Source organism: Cervus canadensis, chromosome 12 (assembly GCF_019320065.1).
Source record: "Cervus canadensis isolate Bull #8, Minnesota chromosome 12, ASM1932006v1, whole genome shotgun sequence".
Taxonomy (NCBI): domain Eukaryota; kingdom Metazoa; phylum Chordata; class Mammalia; order Artiodactyla; family Cervidae; genus Cervus; species Cervus canadensis.
Window position 1 is genome coordinate 25,334,942 of NC_057397.1, and position 17,295 is coordinate 25,352,236.

The window sequence follows — 17,295 nt, forward strand, 5'->3', positions numbered from 1 at the left end:
GTTTAAACCCCCCAGCCTGTGACCCACTATCTGGTGAAGTGGTGCTCCCTGCCTTATGAAGACAGCACCTGGGAGCTGAGGCAGGACATAGACCAAGCCAAGATCGAAGAGTTTGAGAAGCTCATGTCCCGGGAGCCAGAGACAGAGCGTGTGGTGAGGACTGGCGGGTGGCGGAGGGTTGCATTTGCCCACGGCCCGGTGGTGTGGTCTGTGAGAAACCACTAATGGGATTTCCTGTATTTGAAACAGGAGCGACCCCCTGCTGATGACTGGAAGAAATCGGAGAGTTCCAGGGAGTATAAAAACAATAACAAACTCAGGGAATACCAGTTGGAGGGAGTAAACTGGCTACTTTTCAATTGGTACAACATGTATGTAAAATGCATTTTTCTTCACCTTTTAAAGAAAGCCTATAATAGCTCTTCTGTAGTTATTGAAAGTATTGATCAAATATAGCAACATTTTAACTCGCTAATAAAAACTATTTAAAAAAGCAAACACTGGAAGTATGCTTAATATTTGTCTAATTCACATGTACTAATGTAGAGACTGATTGAAGTATGTAGAAGAAGTTTTCTATGTCTCAGAACATTTTGTTTGAAACTGTATCTCATTGTATTTAAAGAAGCAGTTAAGGCATGCATTTATAAGTTTAATGGATATATACACTTACCTTGTGAGGAGAAAGCGCTGTCTTGTATGTGTACTCATGAAAGTTTCCTTGTTTTATTTCCCTCCCAAAGGCGAAACTGCATTTTAGCAGATGAAATGGGTTTGGGAAAAACTATCCAGTCCATTACATTTCTCTATGAGATATATTTGAAAGGAATCCATGGCCCTTTTTTAGTAATTGCCCCATTGTCCACAATCCCCAACTGGGAAAGGGAATTCCGGACCTGGACAGAATTGAACGTGGTTGTGTACCATGGGAGTCAAGCTAGTCGTCGGACCATTCAGTTGTATGAAATGTACTTCAAAGATCCCCAGGTAAAGTGTCTCAGGCGGACAGTCCTTACACGTAGGGGCACTTTTAACACATTGAATGTTCAAATGGTTTCAGACCCTTCAGGGGTATGTCTAGATTTTGCAGAACTAGAGAAATTTTGGTTTAGATTTCTTACCCAATTTATGTTTGGATTATAATTTCATATCTTATGATGACAGGTCTTTCTTTTTATAGCCTTGCTGTTTCTAATTATTAGAACACATGAAATTTTTTTTACCTTGGATGATTGCTGAAAAGCATTCAATGCATTGATAGGCTAATTTGGTCTATTTTTTAAACCCTAAAAGAAAGTGAAACCAAGAAAAGAGTTATTAAATGGGAATGGGAAGAATATTGTGTTCTTTATTGTTTCTAGAAATGAAAAGTATTAGGCATCTAACATTAACTGGTACATTGAATATACCCAGAGGGAATAGTTTATACTTTGGCTCTTAGTAGCAGTTGCTGTGACTTTTAACTAATTCTAGTTATCTGTATGAAATTATCTTTGATGTTGACCCTGAAGCATTATAAGTGACAGAGAAAGAAGAATAAATAGTATGTGCTATAATAAAATAGTTTTAAGCAATAGGTGAAATGTAAGTCCTATAACTGGAAATAGGACAGAGTTTTGTGTTCTATATTTATTTGCTTTGAGTGTAAAATCTGACCTACAATTACTTAAAGGAGAAGAATATTAAAATGTGTTTTGGTGTTGATCTTTAGATTTGGAAAATTGTTGAAAGTTCTGTCCTGAGTTGAATGCTTTTTTCATGTTAGCACATTAAAAGTGAAAACTAAGTTACGAAATGGGGAAAAAAAAGATTTAAAAAGTAAAAACATTTTTTAAAAATTGCCTTAGTACATAGTCCCTCTGGCCTTTTGCCTTTTGGAGTCTGTAGGATGTAACTAAAATAGACACACTTACTGCATCTTATCTGTAAAAAAAAACTGGGTTGGAAATTTTACCAGCAAATTGCAAACTTCCTTAAAAAATGAAAGATTTTAAAACTCTGTTGTACCGCAAGAGCTTAAAACTTCCAAAAATACCTTGAAAACAAAATATAAATAAAGGCGTTCCCAAAAGGATAAATAAATATATATATATATATTTTATGCTATTTATTCATCATTAAAGTTATTAATGTAATCTTCAATGCTAAATAATAACACGGAGTCCTTATTGTAGGGTCGAGTGATAAAGGGGTCATATAAGTTCCACGCCATCATCACTACGTTTGAGATGATTCTGACCGATTGTCCTGAGCTGCGGAATATTCCCTGGCGATGTGTAGTCATCGATGAAGCCCACAGGCTGAAGAACAGGAACTGCAAGCTCTTGGAGGGACTCAAGATGATGGACTTGGTCAGTGGTCATACTGGTGCTTCCCTTGAACCCGGATAAGATTGTTAACCAACTCAGTATTCCTGGTGCTCTGAGTGCAGCTGATCCCTTTGAAGGGTGTTTGCAAAGCCTGTCAAATCCTGGGACATGTTTGCTCCTGAGTTTACTTAAAAGTTGCTGCCATCTTCCTGACTCTTCTGTTGATGGCTGGTGTTTTTGTACACTTGTTATCACAGCAGAGTATGTTCATGATACTTCCACTGAGTTTCAAGTGTTTGCATTTCCCTCTTGTTTGTAAGTACTGCCATGTTGTAAGCCGTTAGGCCAAACTTTAGCTCCATGGTGATGATCCAGTTATATTCCAGGGTTTGTAGGTTTTGCCTCCAAGGGATTGTAGGTGCAGTTTTTCTCACTAAGTTGAGTGGATATCTGGAATTGGCCCAGTTTGTGAAGACACTTAGAAGTTTAGTGCATGATAAGACCTTGAATTTGATCTGGAGTTTTAGACCAGGTCTATTACATACTTCCGGAGAAGGCAATGGCGCCCCACTCCAGTACTCTTGCCTGGAAAATCCCATGGACAGAGGAGCCTGGTGGGCTGCAGTCCACGGGGTCTCGAAGAGTCGGGCATGACTGAGCGACTTCACTTTCACTTTTCACTTTTATGCATTGGAGAAGGAAATGGCAACCCACTCCAGTGTTCTTGCCTGGAGAATCCCAGGGATGGGGTCGCACAGAGTCAGACATGACTGAAGTGACTTAGTAGCATTACATACTCCTCCCAAGAGATGGGCAAGACTTCGTGAGTAGATTTTTTTTATATATATTTTTTCCCCCAGTAGGAGTATCTTGGGATAACACATGGTAGAAATGGTTAGAGTTTGATTGACTTTCCTTTCCACACTGCTGTATGGTTTTCTAGCAGACATTATTATGTGACTCTGTCACCCTCAGGTCTCTGTTCACTCTGTAGTTTACAAGATGGGTTTTAATCACTTGTTTTTATTTTTAATGTACATTGAAGAAGCAAAGATATTGTTATTCAGCATGTCTTGGATGTTTAGATGAATTTTTCAAAGGTACAAAAAGATTTTTTAAATCCTTTATTGTTGACTTCTGTAGATTAATTTGATCTCTTGTTAATTGAGAGTTTGAGGTGGAAAGAAATATTCTGTATGTTATTGGCTGTAAATTTTTTTTACAAGACTGGTACCACCAAAGAGAACACTTAAAAGCTTTCTGTTGCAGCTGGTTCTTTGAATTGGCTTCTTTTATTCCTAAATTAAGGGGATTGGATTAGCCAGCTATTCTTTTAATTAAAAACAAACAAAATCTCGTTCTGTTTGAAGGAAGAAAATCTGACTGAATTATCCTATTTAGGGTGGAGTTTTCCATCTTAGGACCTTTCTCAGAGCAGTTTTTACTATTTTGGTGTTCAATCTAGAAAACAAATTAGAACACTTAGAATAATCTTGAAAACATGAGGAAGAGAAACACTATGGCTGGAACTAGTCTCTCCAGATGATACTGTTTTAGTCTTACACTGAAGAAATGGCTTATGATAAAGAATCTGCCTGCAATGCAGGAGACCTGGGTTCAATCCCTGGGTCAGAAAGATCCCCTGTAGAAAGAGACTGGCAACCCACTCCAGTATTCTTGCCTGGAGAATTCCATGGATAGAGGATCCTGGCGGGCTACAGTCCATGAGGTCACAGAGTGGGACATGACTGAATGACTAATACACTTTCAGAAACCCATTCAGGTTTAGGTGAACATTAATTTTCTTATGAAACCTAACTGTGCCTTCTGAGTAGGGGCCCATCTCCACAGTGGTCCATGTAAGAGACATTTATGGCACCGGAGGGCGTAGTCATCTGCAGTTCATCTGAGTTGTCTATTATTAGTTTCTGTGCTCCCAGATAGTGGATTCTTACTGCAAAATAGCCCTTCATTGGTGAGTACAGTTTGTTTAACTGTCAACATCCAATAATCTAATTGTTGCTGGGAGATTCTGAAGGATTTTCTGTTGTTTATAGTAACACTTCATTAACGGGTTAGAATCTGTTATCCAGATAGTTTTTCTGTTATATACGGTAGTGTTCCCTAACCATTTTCACACAATGGCACATATAGAAAATGATAATATTTGTATATCATACTAGGGTAAGCCAAGAAGACAGGCCACTGACACAGGTGACCAGTCCTGGGATCCTGACTGTCCCAGCCTGTCAGCTGCCCCAGGAACCTGGCATACCTACAACTCATTCATGTTTCACCATGGAAAGCTCTGATTAGCAAATGAACAAAATAGCTTTTTTTCCAACGATCAAGAGTTGTTGATGGAATGCAATATCATTGTTCAGATTTAGAATATAATTACATTTGTCCAGTTCTGAACTGCTCATTGGGGCTTCCCTGGTGGCTCAGCTGTAAAGAATCCGCCTGCAATGCAGGAGACCCCGGTTCAATTCCTGGGTCGGGAAGATCCACTGGAGAAGGGATAGGCTGCTCACTCCAGTATTCTTGGGCTTCCCTGGTAGCTGAGATGGTAAAGAATCCACCTGCAGTGCGGGAGACTGGGTTCGATCCCTGGGTTGGAAGATCACCTGAAGAAAGGAACAGCTACCCACTCCAGTATTCTGACCTGGAGGATTCAATGGACAGAGGAGCCTGGCAGGCTGTAGTCCATGGGGTCTGCTCATTGCCTGGTCTTTAAATCCTTACTTTGGCTATACATCATTAGAATGTATCCACTGACCAGTCTCTGTTCATCTTTCCTAGAATAAGTCATGGTGAAAATGGCAAATAATAACTCTACCCCACCATGGAGCAGGTCACAGAGAATGACTGTTAGCTGCACTAGACACAGTTGTGATGAAAGTGGTAGATTCTCAGAAATGGAGGACCAGGCAGCGTCTTCAACTCTCCGGTCACCAAGGAGACGCTCGAGAAGCTGCTGGGTTGAGGGGCATTTGTGTTCTCTGCCCCCTCCGTGGGAGTGCAGGAGGCAGGGCCATCTCCTTGTCCCTTATGGGCAAGGAGGGGACCCTCTGAAGGTGGTGGAGGGTCTTCATGGATTCTGTTAGCTCATCATTCATTGTCAGGAGGCCTCACACAAATTAAAGACTCTGCTGAAATGAAATTAAGTGAATGTCACTCCATCACAGCTAAAAGGGATGGTAACATTTTCAAGCGGAAAGCTTAGCTGCTGGCAAAGTTGAACTTGGATGTAGTAAGCCTGGTAGCCTGTCTCTTGCGTGACCTTTTGTGACACCTGTATGTAACTTGTATTTATGTTAATAATGACTTTCAGAGGGAAACCTAGTTTCGTATCGCTGCCTGTGCAACCTTACCAAAGGGTCCTCTGTATGACTGTTTGATAGAACTGGCTTTAAAAAGAACTTGAAGGGAAGGAGCGTAAAAAAGTTCTTTTCCTGTTTTTCAAATAAGTTAATTTTAAAATTAATAACTTAAAAGACTTTTGCTGAAGTATTTTGGTTAACAGCTGAGTATTTCACTTGATCATAAAGGATATTAAAAAAACTGAGAGATGATCTTTAGTATTGATACAGCTATTCCTCTGCCGTAACGGTTTTCCTGAATCTATGGCAATATTTTTAAAAATTCTTGGGTAAAGTAATTCAGGACTTGAACAAATCAGGAACTTGGCCCATGTTACCCACCAGTATGCTTATACATTAGAAAATCTTGCATTGCTTTGCAAGTTCCTTACTCTCTATGAATTTAATGAGTTAGAAGATGACAATGATCTGTGTATTTTCCTGAATCAGAGCCCTCTTTATTCAAAAGGAAGCAAAGGAAGAATAAAAGCAAATCTAACTGGTTCACCTTGGTTTCGAAGAGCTTCATTGACAGATAAGACTCAATAGATGTTGAAAAAATGAGCATGCCTTTAGGCGAATCACCATCCAGTATTTACTGAGCACATACTCTGCTCGGCAACCAAGCCTTGTCAGACTTCCAGTAAAGTCAGAATATCGCTTTTGAACCTCCTTGAAGGTATAGCCACTTTTGGAAATAGTTTTATTAACTGTGCGGTGTCCTAGAAGGCCAAAGTAGAACATGATAAGGCCTTTAAGATCAATAAATTCATTGTCATTAAGACTGGTCACCATGTTGGATACGTAGAAATAAGAGGAAAAAGGTATGGATCCATAAAGAAAGCTGAAGAAAGAGCTCGTTAACAGGAAGAAGTGCTTTAAAGAAAATACCTACCTTGGTTAAAGGAGACAAAGTAAGAAATAGCATCTATTAAAAAAACAAAAAACAGAAACATGATTGTGGCATTTAAAACCAAGCTGAAAAAAAAAAAAAAAAAAAACAAGCTGACCTCTTTGCTAGATTGAAATGTTTGCTGAACAAAATAGTTTTTCATATGCTGTTGCCTGTAGAAAACCTTCTTTTGTCTCTGAAGTGAGTCATGCAGGAAGCAGATGGGGAGGGCATAGCCCTGTAGAGAGCAGAAAAGGAGCACGTGAGCTTCATCTGAGCTAGGAATCTTAGGCAAAACTTGAACTTTGGTGGGAAAAGATGCCACAAGATGTAGGAGATGTGCAGAGCCACACCACCAAAACATTGACCTAAACATCCCAGGAGAAACCAAAATAGCAGACCACGTTTACAGGGTCTTGGAATCTAAGACAGAGACCACATTTCTTGTATCTCTGCCTTCGGATCTTATTCCTGTGTTTTATGCTGGGTGGATGCTGAATTTCAGCGACCAAGTGTGGAATTGGGGGAATGCTGATCCCGAGAGAGGCTTTGGCATGGCGATGGTTTTTGTTATGATTTGCTCAGTTATCCTCGCATCCCCGTAGGAACACAAAGTGCTGCTGACGGGGACCCCGCTCCAGAACACGGTGGAAGAGCTCTTCAGCTTGCTTCACTTCTTAGAACCTACTCGCTTCCCTTCGGAAACCACCTTTATGCAAGAATTTGGTGATCTGAAAACCGAAGAACAGGTACCTACCATGGCTCCTTTTGTATTTCAGTCATTGAATTGAGGATTAACTCCCAAAGGGCCAAAGCGTTAAGATTTAACTAAAAAAATGTAAATTATGTCAATTTTCCCCCACCTAGTAGACAGGTGAGCTTTACACCTCCTTTCCTTGGATGTTCTGAGTCTCCATTAAGGTGATGTTCTGGCTGGTTTGTTGGTCTCTCTGCCCTCCCGAAGGGCTGTTGGGATTTACAGAGTTTCCGTGCATGTTCATGTACTTTTCAGCTGCTGTCCTGTCGAGTTCAGTGGTTTTGCATTGTGTGCTTTTGGCGGTAATGTCAGGAGCGGCTGAAATTTCTCAAGCTGTGTCCGTCCTGAAGATCTGAAGTTCTAGTCTTAGTTCCTGCTTGCTCACATTGCTTATACTCTTCTTGAGTCTACATATTTTCATTTAGAAGCATGGTTTCTAACTACGTTGCAGGATTTCTATGAGAAATAAATATGGTGTTGGGTATGAAAAGTGGCCAGTGAAGGCAGTGGCAACCCACTCCAGTACTCTTGCCTGGAAAATCCCGTGGACGGCGGAGTCTGGTGGACTGCAGTCCATGGGGTCGCGAAGAGTCGGACACGACTGAGCAACGTCACTTTCACTTTTCACTTTCGTGCCCTGGAGAAGGAAATGGCAACCCACTCCAGTGTTCTTGCCTGGAGAATCCCAGGGACGGTGGAGCCTGGTGGGCTGCCGTCTTTGGGGTCGCACAGAGTCGGACACGACTGAAGTGACTTAGCAGCAGCAGCAGCATGAAAAGTGGCCAGTTATCTTATGCATCGTGAGAGTTACGTAGGTGTTGGTTATTAAGCTGTATTTGAAATAAACATGGAGATACGCTTGAAATCTTGGTCTTCATGTGCCCCCTCCCCTAATTTACTGTCTGAAACCTCTTCTCTTAGTTCAAGTGAAGTCTATTTTGTTTTGCCCTTCTTATTATAAATCAGAGCTGTCTGGTCTGCAGTATCCTATTGCCAGTCAACAGAGGCGAGAACAGAGAGGGACCAGAGAGCTCTTGGCTTACTCACACATTCTATCAGCTCTTTCTAGAAAGGAAGAGAACCGAAGCTTGTCATTCCTACAACTTCTCCCTTCCTTCCTCATCATCCTGAAGGCTTAAGACAAACAGAAGGGAAAACTAACAGAATGAATAGGGCCCTTTTCTGCTGTGTTCCGTTCAAGCCTCCTGGCTGTTCAGGACTCTGACCAGGTGAACTAGCCCATCAGAAACTGAACAGTCAGCTCTCACACGCTCCTGTTGTGAGAGCTGTAAGATAATGCCCTCGTACCCTTCAACAAATGAAAGTGAAAGGTAGATAAATAAGAGACTCTTGGTTTTTCGTGTTAGACTATGTTTAACCATGCTAGCAAGTCCCAACATCAGTATTTACTTAAGGTCCTTTTTTAGGTGCAAAAACTTCAGGCTATTCTAAAGCCAATGATGTTGAGACGTCTCAAGGAGGACGTGGAAAAGAACTTGGCCCCCAAAGAAGAAACGATCATTGAAGTGGAGCTAACAAACATTCAGAAGAAATATTACCGAGCCATCCTTGAGAAGAATTTCACGTTTCTTTCCAAAGGTGGTGGTCAAGCTAACGTACCCAACCTTTTAAACACTATGATGGAATTACGGAAGTGCTGCAATCACCCCTACCTTATCAACGGTAAGCCTGGCGCCTTGTTTCAGTCGTTGTCCAAACCCCAGAAATCCTTGCCTCCCTCTACACGTGTTATTGTATGGTGTGTAGTTGCCCCAGTGTGAGTTTCATCACCTTCCTGTTCTTCACAAAGCCTCCTTCTGTGAAGCCATAGGTGCAACATCTTTGTCCCTGAGGTCCCTGAAGCAGGACCTCACATCACCTGTCCTGCATCTGTGTCTCACCCCTTGAAAGGAGGTGTCGGTGTTCACTGGCTGGAAGTCATCAAACGTGCTAACAGAGAAATTAGCCCCCGGTGGGGTGTGTGTGTGTGTTTAGATCAGAGAAGTTAAAGAGCGCCTTTGGGGTGAGAGGCAGCTGTTGGATGTCTCAAGGCTTTGATGGGAAAGAACTTCCCTCAGTCGGGAGGCCTCCAGCATCCATTCTCAGCATTTAGGCTGATGTAACCACATGAGACAAGAGAAGGAGGCAGAACAAAGTGGACCCTGCCCAGGATATAAAGTATGTGTGCGAAACAATGGGACAGTGAACCGTAGACATAGTGAAACCTTGTTACGGGACACCTAGATGCCAGCTTGTGCGATTTTGCTGGAGCTAAGAAATGATTAGACATGGGAGTCAGGATGATTGATCTGGAAACGTCATATGAATAAACAGATGGGAGTAGGGAAAGACATACAAACAGAAAGCCCCACTAGGAGGTTACTGCTGTCATCCAGGTGGGAGTTAATATGGGTTAAAGAGAAGTGATGGCCGTCTAAATCAGGGTGTTTGCATGCAATTATGATTGGCCAGCAATGCAGTTAGGGTTCCTTCCAGGGGAGAAGGAACCAAGCCAGATTTTTTTGGTCATTATCACAATCCATGAGGTTCAAACGCAGCTGATGTCAGGAGTTCCCAGTCTCTCCCATTTTGTAATCTATACTCCTTGGGCCAGCTCACCTCTGGAATCTGCATTTACTAATGACAGAGTGGTCCCTGCCTGGAGCCGCCTCACCGTAGCACCTAAGGTCATGGCTGTGCTGTGACCTTGGCGCTTTTCTGCTTCAAACTTTCTGCTTGTAGCTTGGTCTTCCAAAGAGAGACTCACACATGACCGTTGTATGTTCAGTGCTGCAGCTTGCTCATCCTCATATGTGTAAGAGCCTGTGAGGCCATTGTGGTGTCTGCAGCCTGGTCCTGAGCTGGGGAGATGGAGCTGGGCCGAAGGTGGTCGATGGTGTGAGTAAAGCTGTGTGTGTGTGTGTGTGTAATCCGAGAGAGAGACACACACACGTTTTTTTTTCATTTGATGTCTGTGAAAAGAGGAGCAGTAGCCTCCAAGAGGCTCCATTCCAGTATTCTTGCTTGGAGAATCTCATGGACCGAGGAGCCTGGCAGACTCTGGCCCACGGGGTTGCAGGAGTCAGACGTGACTGAAGCGACTGAGCACACATGTGCATGTGAGAGTGAAAATGATGTTGGGGACTTGGTGGGTCCCCGATGGTTTGGGTGGACTTACGAGTCCTCCTTGTTGTTGGGGAGAAGGGGTGTGGAGAACAGTGGGCAGAAAGAATTCAAGACTGAGCTTGTGATGGAATGAATTTCAGAGAGAAAAAGGGTAATCTTCAAAAGAAAATAATTTCTTATTTGTTTGCGGTTAGTATAACTAGATAACATTGCAGCTCCTGCCCTCACAGTGACCATCTGCTTAAGGGAACAGACTTCCACACTTCCTTAAAGTTGTGTCTGCTACATACACACACAGGCGTGCGCACACACACACTTTTAAATATAAATGCAGGACTTTAATTTAGGGCAGTGCCATTGGAGTCTTTTTTGGGCTCCCCTGGTGGCTCAGTCGGTAAAGAGTCTGCCTGCAGTGCTGGAGACCCAGGTTCGATCCCTGGATTGAGAAGATCCCCTGAAAAAGGAAATGGCAACCCACTCCAGTATTCTTGCCTGGGAAATCCTATGGTCAGAGGAGCCTGGTGGGCTACAGTCCACGGGGTCACAAAGAGTTGCATACGCCTGAGTGACTAACACTGTTGGAGTATTTGGGCTTTTTATAGCCTATTTCCAACTTTTAATTTTCTGATTAGTGTTTACAGATCTAGCATCAAGGTGAACCTTTAGCTGATAACCTTGAGAATTTGGCCTTCTAATGGCTTAGAGGTCAGTTAGGTTTTCCTCCTGGACACCTTCCCTGCCCTCCTTTCTTCAACTTTTCTGGAAAATATGTGCTCATTCACTTCAGTTGTGTCCAACTCTTTGCAACCCCATGGACTGTAGCCTGCCAGGCTCCTCTGTCCATGGTATTTTCTATACAAGAATACTGCAGTGGGTGGCCATTCCCTCCTCCAGGGGATCTTCCCAACCCAGGAATAGAACCCGCATGTCTTATATGATTTGCATTGCTGGCAGATTCCTGACTGCTGAGCAACCGGGGAAGCCCGGACAAAATATAATTATAGCTAAAAGCATCACATAGGAAATATGTTTGTTGATATATTTAAAGGAAGCATTATTAGTGACAACTGGCTGCCACTTTAAGAGCCTGAATTCACAGCAAAGAGCTGAATTAATTATTAGAACTTTTGTCAGATAAGAAAATATATTTTAATTCTGACAATTTTTGACGATGTGTTATTGGTAGAATTGAAAAAGCAGGAAAGTTACTTTTCTCATCTAAATAAATTTAAAATGAAAAAAATTTACTAATTTGAATTTATATTTTCAAATTTTTTGCTAAAATAGTTCAAACATGTTAATTTTGTCAAAATGATTATTTCATTTTTGAAAACTATTCACTAAAATAGCTAAAATAGTATATTTTGATTATGGATTGGTATTAATATCTTTATTTTAACAAAAAATAACTACCCAGGTATTATAAGTGAAGTGTGTTTCTGAATTGCTTGTAGTATATTATCCAACAAGAAGAAACGTTTTGAAAAAACCTAATATGTGGATATGATCAGTTCCCTCTGTCTCCTGAGGACCTTCTTATCCTGAATCTAGAGCCTAGATTTCTAAATTTTCTGTTTTGGAAAACATTATTTGACTTTATACAAGGGCATTTGGTGAAGAACTCGCTTGCCAACACAGGAGATATAACAGATGCAGGTTCGATCCCTGCTTCAGGAAGATCCCCTGGAGAAGGAAATGGCTACCCTCTCCAGTATTCTTGCCTGGAGAACCCCATGGACAGAGGAGCCTGGTGGGCTACAGTCCATGGAGTCACAAAAAGTCGGACACGACTGAAGTGACTTAGCACACCTGTAGGATGCAAGGACATTTATTCAAGAGTGTGCTTCATTCAGGGATATTCGTGCTGATGCTCTTCAACAGCGGTTTGGTTTTCACCTTTTCCTAGAGAAACCTTTGCCTTTCATTCCCTTCAGATTGAAATCCCGAATACTAGCCTTTTATTCACGTGGGAGAGGGAGTGAGAAGCGGTAGTTCCCACCCCGCTGGCGTTTTCTGCCTGGCCCTTCCTGAGAAACAGCAGTGGCTTGCTCTGCACAGACCTCTGGGCCCAGCCCAGGCATTAGTGACTCTAATCTGGTCTCAGGAAGATTCTTTGTTGATTAATAACGAACAGGCTGTGTTTCTGCATGTGACCAGGTCATGACTTCATTTCCACAGGTGCTCTGAAAAGGGGAGTGGGGCACTGCCGTCCCGCCTGTGGCTGCATGCCCCCATTCTGTCCTGGCAGCTCTGGGGGCCCAGGTGACCTGACCCTTAAACCCTGGGAGGGTCTCGTATCCCCATCCTGTGTACAGTGCCTTCATGTTTAAAAACCAGTGGTTAAGAAGTCAGGTTCCTGGTGTGGTTTAAGGCTGGGAAGTAATCCCATCAGATGGATTTGTCTGTCTGTATTTCCCAGAGGAGAAGTGACCATGCTGCATCCCCAGGGCAAGGGTGGAGCACAGTGGCCGGGCCCTGATTAACACCCCCCCACTCCATCCCGGACCCCTGCTGTCTAATTCTAGTTAAGCCACCTAAGCAGCTGCAGGAAGCTTAGCCGGCTACTCCCTGGACAAGTGTGCCTGGGGTCAGGGGCGGAAGTGGGAAGAGTTTCCATCCTTAGGAAGGTGATAGTCTCTCTGATGCACCCTCAGCAAGCAGAAGTCTCTGTGGGGCTATTAGAAAAGAGGGTTAGGGATCGATGTCTTTCATGAAACAGAGGTTGGTTGTTTAAAGCTTTGGATAACTCAGGATAAAACTTTTGTACTTTAGGAAATTATCAGATGAGAATGAATATAGAGGGAGATGGAGAGATTGCAGTGAAAATGTGTGCTCAGATCTCCTGAAAAAAATCTCTAAATATTATCCCCGAAGCGGGACTCCCTTTTCCCGCTTCCCGCCCTCTTGGCCATGTTAGCAGGCAGTTTAGATACACAGACGACTGCCCCTGCACGGCAATTGTTAGAACTCTGTTCCCTCGCCTTTTAGTTTCAGAACAGATTTTGTTATGTGTGTTTATGTTCCACAAGTAAACAGCTCTTCATTTCTTTAGCATTTTAGGTTCCAAATTTTCTGTAGGTATCCGGCCCTTGGCTTGTTTCTGCCACTTCTAGCTTGACAGTCTGTTGTTGAAATTCAGTTTCTACAGACAGCAAACATTTGTTTGTTGGAAAATGTGGGGGTTCCCCCCGAAACGCTTGAAAATGTGTCGTGCTTAAAACTCTGATCCCTTTTCTACCTCCCTGGTTTCCTGCAGGCCCCACTCTGAGCCGGTGGATGGATGTGTGTTCGTGAACACGAATGCATTGTTCTGGGCCCTGCTGTTTGCAGTGGGTTTTGAAAGCAGGTTCGTTGTTTTCAGTAATAAAAGAAAAAAACCTTTTACAGTATTCCCGTTATGCTGTCCAATCTCCGCAGGTGCTGAAGAGAAAATTTTGGAAGAGTTTAAAGAAACACACAATGCCGACTCTCCAGATTTTCAGCTCCAGGCGATGATCCAGGCTGCTGGCAAGCTAGTGCTGATTGACAAGCTGCTGCCGAAGCTGAAGGCCGGTGGCCATAGGGTGCTCATTTTCTCCCAGATGGTGCGCTGCCTGGACATCCTGGAGGACTACCTCATTCAGAGACGGTGAGGGCCACGCACCGGGGGTGGGAGGTGGAGGGGTGCAGGACTGAGCTCCACGTGCTTCACCTCCAAGTGGCCTGTGTGATAAAGGGGATGGGTGGGGGGCTTGTGTCTTAGCTCTTCTTGAAAGCTGTGGATGGCCACGACAGTTGTCCCATATGATGCATGCTTTTTCAGGCAGTTCTACTTTTCCAGTTCTTTCTCTGGGCTGGGGCGGGGGACAGCTCTTTCTTGATGTTGAAGTAGCATCTGACACTTTGGTGACCCCCATGGACTATAGCCTGCCAGACTCCTCTGTCCATGGGATTTCTCAGGCAAGAATACTGGAGTGGGTTGCCTTTTCCTTCCCCAGAGGATCTTCCCAACTCAGGGATTGAACCCAAGTCTCTTGTGTCTCCTACATTGCAGGCAGATTCTTTACCACTGTGCCATCAGGGAAGCCCCATCCTGTTGATTTATATCCCATGTTGTAGTACGTTCTTAAAAGCACCAGGAAAGGAACACATGTCCTGTGGCCATCTGCCAGGCCTCTTTGTTGACACTGACATCTTCCAGGTACCCGTATGAGAGGATCGACGGCCGGGTCAGAGGCAACCTCCGTCAGGCAGCTATCGACAGGTTCTCCAAGCCTGACTCTGATAGGTTTGTGTTCCTCCTGTGTACGAGGGCAGGAGGCTTAGGCATTAATCTCACTGCTGCTGATACCTGCATCATCTTCGATTCTGACTGGAATCCCCAAAATGATCTCCAGGTAAACATGCAAGAAAACCTTCCTGGTGCCCCCCTCCCCCACTTTGGAAAGTCGTTCCGCTACATTGGACCAATAAATTGAAATCCTGCCGTCGCTCAGGCAGTGTCCCATGATCAGGGCAAATGAACCAACCAGTAATCAATTGATTGAGAATGTGAAAGTCATTTCTTAGCGTGTTAACCCTCCACTGTTGAATGGTACCCCTATTATCAGAACAGATGCTCTTGTAACTGGCAGCGGGGTGTTCTGTTCCCTGGTGGCCATGCAGTTCCTTTTTCTTTCAGGCTCAGGCTAGATGTCACAGAATAGGACAGAGCAAATCTGTGAAGATATACAGGCTGATCACCAGGAATTCTTACGAAAGGGAAATGTTTGACAAGGCCAGCCTGAAGCTGGGTCTGGACAAGGCAGTCCTGCAGTCCATGAGCGGACGGGAGAATGCTCCCAATGGGGTAAGCCGTGCCGCCTTCACCCTGCTCGCTGCACTCCTGCTCCTTGCTTCATTTAGCTCCCAGTGAGAAATCCTCTGCATCTGGTTATTTTTTGGCCTCAATATTTTAAGCATATTTGGTCGCATTTACTTCGTCATAATTGAGGTTTACTGTCTTGGAGAAAAAAGTAAGCATTTGTTCAGTCTCCAGACATTTCAGTTCTTTGTTATTGCTCAGTAGCTCAGTTTTGTTTGACTCTTTGCAACCCCATGAACTGCAGCACGCCAGGCTTCCCTGTCCTTCACCGTCTCCCAGAGTTTGCAAGTCAGTGATGCATCCAGTTGTCTCATCCTTTGTCATCCCCTTCTCCTTCTGCTTTCAGTCTTCCCCAGCATCAGGGTCTTTTCCAGTAAGTAGGCTTTTCACATCAGATGGCCAAAGTATTGGGGCTTCAACTTCAGCATCAGTCCTTCCAATGAATATTCAGGGTCGGTTTCCTTTATCTAAATCATTTTAAATACTTCTCTAACACAGGTACAACAACTTTCCAAGAAAGAAATAGAGGATCTTCTCCGGAAGGGGGCCTACGGTGCACTCATGGATGAGGAGGACGAGGGCTCCAAGTTCTGTGAAGAGGACATCGACCAGATCCTGCTGCGGCGGACCCACACCATCACCATCGAGTCCGAGGGCAAGGGCTCCACGTTTGCTAAGGTGTGGACCTACCCAGGAGGCAGGACTTCTGGGGAAGCGAAACAGAGGCTGTGTAATGCGCTCGTGAGAAGCACACATAACAGCTGCTTTATGTTGCATGTTAAGAAATTAGTGATTTAATCCCAGGGGGGCCCCCAACGCAGAAAATGTGCTTTATGTTCTGTGTATCTGGCATCGGGCTCACCCTCACCTGTCCCGTCCCTGCTTCTGGGCTCCCCAGGCTCGCCCTCTCTCTGTGTCCTGGCCCCCCTCCCTTCCACTTCTTGAGCCTCTGCTTTGTCATCACCTTCCTCCTTTCCTGGGATCTTGATTCCTGATCAAGCCTTGAGAACAATCAGCTCACTCCTGTCTTGAAAAAGTCCCCTATCTGCTTTCCTCTGTGGCTGCAACCCCATAACTCCTTTTGCAGCTAAAAACCACACCAGCAATCCACATAGCGCTATTGACCCTGCTGTTCCACTGCCTTACTCTCTACTCATTTCCCAACATCCAGCTTCTACCCTCCGGTCCCCCCACCCTGCCCCTTCTGAGGCTTCATCCACCCACCTCCAGGCCCAGTGCCACACTTTGCACTTTCATTTTGAACAACTTTATGGAAATGTAATTTACTTACCATAAAAACCACCTGTTTTAAGTGTACCATCCCGCACCTTTACCATATTTATAGACATGTACAAGTATCCCAACATCTAAGGCTAGAACATTTCCATCACCCTTTAGCAGTCCTCCCCCCACCCCCCTCTTCCCATCCGCCGCCCCCCCCCCGCCCCCCCCCCAAGTCCCAGCAGCCACTCCTCTGCTTTCTGTCTCTCTAGGTTTCCCCACTCTGGACAGTTCATACAAATGGAATCATACAACATGTCGCCTTTTGTGTCTGGCCTCACTCCCTTAGCCTGTTTTGGGGCCTCATCCATGTTGTAGCATGTTATTACTAATTTGTTTCCTTTTATTGCTGAATCACATCCCATTCTATGGCTCCACCTTATTTACCACTTGAATATGGACCTTGATTGTTGACCCATTCACTAGCTGGTGCTGAAATTTGGATTGTTTCCATTTTTTGGTTACTATGAATGATGTTACAAACATTTATATACAAGTTTTTGTGTGGACGTATGTTTTCATTTCGCTTGCTTATATACCAGGAATGGAATTGCTGGGTCTTGTGTAACTCTGCGACTAACCCTTTGAGGAACTGCCAGACTCTTCTCTAAAGTGACTGTACCATTTGTCCTTCCCACCAGCAGTGGTTAGGGTTTTAATTTGTCCACATCCTCACCAACACTTTTTGTTGTCTGTCTTTTTTAATGATCACCCTATTACCGAGT

General features: G+C 43.9%; 1 protein-coding gene across 4 annotated transcripts in view; it reads left to right on the forward strand.

The window, feature by feature from the left end:
• Positions 1 to 17,295, forward strand: part of CHD7 (chromodomain helicase DNA binding protein 7) — a 184,497-nt gene that overhangs the window by 139,334 nt on the left and 27,868 nt on the right. For all 4 annotated transcript variants that reach the window (XM_043483121.1, XM_043483123.1, XM_043483124.1 and 1 more), the window contains exons 10-19: positions 16 to 153; positions 250 to 371; positions 744 to 987; positions 2,175 to 2,351; positions 7,169 to 7,312; positions 8,748 to 9,003; positions 13,864 to 14,074; positions 14,627 to 14,822; positions 15,107 to 15,274; positions 15,788 to 15,967. In XM_043483121.1, the coding sequence (XP_043339056.1) occupies positions 16 to 153; positions 250 to 371; positions 744 to 987; positions 2,175 to 2,351; positions 7,169 to 7,312; positions 8,748 to 9,003; positions 13,864 to 14,074; positions 14,627 to 14,822; positions 15,107 to 15,274; positions 15,788 to 15,967 (1,836 nt within the window). The remainder of the gene's footprint in view (positions 1 to 15; positions 154 to 249; positions 372 to 743; positions 988 to 2,174; positions 2,352 to 7,168; positions 7,313 to 8,747; positions 9,004 to 13,863; positions 14,075 to 14,626; positions 14,823 to 15,106; positions 15,275 to 15,787; positions 15,968 to 17,295) is intronic.